The following is a 3202-nucleotide window of genomic DNA, read 5'->3' on the forward strand; positions in this document are numbered from 1 at the left end:
TAGGGGAGCCGAGCTCCGTCAGCCACCTTCACCCCTTAAAGGTCACTCAATTCACAACACCCGGAGCAAACCAAAGCACTTGCTCTGGAATCTACCCGGGACCAAATTTCGAAAGTTGGTGGTCGATTTTGTAATGCTTTAAGTCTTTTAGACCAAAGGAAGCCCGCCTCTCCGTGGCAAGGCCGTTATTGGATAGAACGACTGTCAATCAGCAGGGACTCTATATGAGTGGCTGTCGGTTGCTCACTCAGGAAGGCCAGGGCGGTGGGGCGTGGCTTGAGTCCCTCCGGGCGAAGGAAGCGCGTGGGTTACCGTCTCTGCGGTAATATCTGACGGCACTCCGTACTAAGTGGAGTAGAAAATAAAAGGGACGTCTCCTCTTCTCCTTCCCTGCCCGGCAGGCGTAATGGCAGAAACCGCAGTGACTGGAGCCAGCGGGGAGGCCGTGGCGGCGGTGGCGGCGGCGGCGGCGGTGGAAGGCTCCGCGGGAGCCGCGGGCTGGTCTTTGGGTCGCGGCTTCTCGAGCTACCGGCCCTTCGAGCCCCAGGCGCTGGGCCTCAGCCCCAGCTGGCGGCTGACCGGCTTCTCAGGCATGAAAGGCTGAGGCTGCAAGGTCCCCCAGGAGACGCTGCTCAAACTCCTGGCGGGACTGACGCGGCCGGACGTGCGGGCCCCCGCTGGGCCGGGGACCGGTCGGAGGCCAGGAGGAGGCTGCCCAGGAGGCCGGCCTGCCGGTCATGGCGGAATCCAGCCCAAGTTTTCCAGCCCTGGGCATTGGCTTGGACTCCTGTGTCATACCCCTGAGGCACGGAGGCCTGTCGCTGGTGCAAACCACAGACTTCTTTTACCCCTTGGTGGAAGATCCCTACATGATGGGACGCATAGCTTGTGCCAATGTGCTGAGTGACCTCTATGCCATGGGCATCACTGAGTGTGACAACATGTTGATGTTACTCAGCGTCAGCCAGAATATGTCTGAAGAGGAACGAGAAAAGATAACCCCACTCATGATCAAAGGCTTTCGCGATGCTGCCGAGGAAGGAGGGACTGCAGTGACTGGTGGACAAACTGTGGTAAACCCTTGGATTATCGTGGGTGGGGTTGCCACTGTGGTGTGTCAGCCAAATGAATTCATAATGCCTGACAGTGCAGTTGTTGGGGATGTGCTGGTGTTAACCAAACCCTTAGGCACCCAAGTTGCTGTCAATGCCCACCAATGGCTGGACAATCCTGAAAGATGGAATAAGATAAAGATGGTGGTGTCCAAAGAAGAGGTAGAGCTGGCCTATCAGGAAGCCATGTTCAACATGGCTACCCTAAACAGAACTGCTGCTGGGTTAATGCACACATTTAATGCCCATGCCGCCACGGATATCACAGGCTTTGGTATTCTGGGACACTCTCAGAACCTTGCAAAACAACAGAGAAATGAGGTTTCCTTTGTCATTCATAATCTGCCAATCATTGCCAAGATGGCTGCCATCAGCAAGGCCAGTGGGCGCTTTGGGCTCCTTCAGGGAACCTCAGCAGAAACTTCTGGGGGGGTTGCTGATTTGCTTGCCAAGGGAACAGGCTGCTCGCTTTTGTTCTGAAATCAAGTCTTCCAAGTATGGGGAGGGTCACCAAGCATGGATCGTGGGCATTGTGGAAAAGGGAAACCGGACGGCCAGGATCATTGACAAGCCTCGGGTTATTGAGGTCCCTACCTCGTGGGACCACCGCCGCGGCTCTTGCCCACGACAATTCCAGTGCCTCTTCTGAGCCGAGCTTGTGAGATGGAGTAGCAGAAGTTGTTTGGACCTTGGAGCCTTTGTACGCAGTCATGGATGATTCTCAAGAGTTGATTTTAGGAACAAATTTCCAGAGGCGGCTGCCCGAATATCAGTTGCACAGTTGCCCTTTCTAGGTGATTTCAATCAGCCCGTCACAAACTGCACATTCCAGGGCCAAAAGTAACATTTTGGACTTCGGTGGGGAGGTTTGTTCAATTTCTGCTTGGAAGAGGAGCAGAAAAACCTGTTTCCTCTTTCCAAGAGCAAAATGAGGTTATTCCAGTTTGAGGGAAGTGCCAGGGGGGAAATATCAGAAGCAAATAAATTTGGATTAATAGAGTTGATAAATCTAAACTGTTGAGAAAGATCTTATAATGCAGTGTCAGATTCTTGATTAGATTTTTCTGAAATACTGTCTCTTTCCTGCTCTGGACAAGAGTTGAGCAGCTTGTCCAGTGACTGGGAAAGGAGGACCTGCAACCACTGACTTGGTCTCTGTTAATGAAGTCTCTCCCTCTAAACCCCTTTAAGGACTGGGAGAGGCAGAGCTAGCCCCAGAGCCCAGGCCTTGGTGGTCACTGAGATGTTAAACTTTGTGCTGAAAATTCCTGGTGATTTAGTCAGCGACATGATTTCTAGTGTAATAAATTAAAAGGACTTTGTTGGAAATTCTTCTGGCTAATGTTTGGATCCTTGGAATTCTGAGTCTTTTAAAGTCTGATAAAAATGAATCAACTGATACATTTAGAGTCTGGCAAAGTAGAGAGTTTTCTCATGTTTTCTCCAGTCCTGGACCAGGGGATTTAACACCCAGATTTAGGTTTGCATCTTCCCCTGAGTTGACAGAAAAGGACTCAACAGCATAAGAAACCCCAGGGGGCTAGAAGGTGGGAGAGGAAATAGCAAAAGTGTCCACAGTTGTTGGAAAATGAAAAGTAGGTGGAAGAGGGGTAACTGACTTAGCAGAAGAGAAGAAGCCAAAGTGTAAATGCCTTCAGAGTTGGGGAATACTAACCGGCAGTGAGGAGATATGCCCCAGAGGTACTAGGGCAGGTGGGATCAAAGGTGGGTGTAAAAACATACTCCTTGAAAGTTTATCCAGGGTAATTATATCTTTGACGTTCTGAAACATCTCCCCTATTCAAATGGCGGGGAGAAGACTGCTCCTCACCTTGGCAGGTAAAGGGAGGTTTATACTCTGGAAAAAATGTGAATGAAAAAAAAAGTACTGCAAAATCAGAGCTACTAGGCACACCAGAAGACAGGGGGCCTGACCCAAAACAGAATAAAACCTGGAAAATGAGGCCCCAAACCCCTTCCTCAGCTGTTAAAAACACACTGCAGGAAGCTTATACCACTACTGGAGAAAATGAATGTGCCCCCCCACCAAAAGGCCTATAAATAGAAACATTTAAGGAGCCCCCAGTCAA

General features: G+C 50.7%; 1 protein-coding gene across 1 annotated transcript; it reads left to right on the plus strand.

The window, feature by feature from the left end:
• The first annotated feature begins 240 nt into the window (after positions 1–240).
• On the plus strand, positions 241–2441 carry LOC123825495 (selenide, water dikinase 2-like). The gene is given in 4 exon segments (XM_045848920.1): positions 241–670; positions 672–1538; positions 1540–1701; positions 1703–2441. Coding segments are annotated over 4 exon segments (1365 nt in total). The 5' UTR covers positions 241–406; the 3' UTR covers positions 1775–2441.
• Positions 2442–3202: the final 761 nt, after the last annotated feature.

This window comes from Phyllostomus hastatus, unplaced genomic scaffold, assembly GCF_019186645.2.
Source record: "Phyllostomus hastatus isolate PE091 unplaced genomic scaffold, TTU_PhHast_1.1 phas_contig_64, whole genome shotgun sequence".
NCBI classification, from domain to species: Eukaryota; Metazoa; Chordata; class Mammalia; order Chiroptera; family Phyllostomidae; genus Phyllostomus; species Phyllostomus hastatus.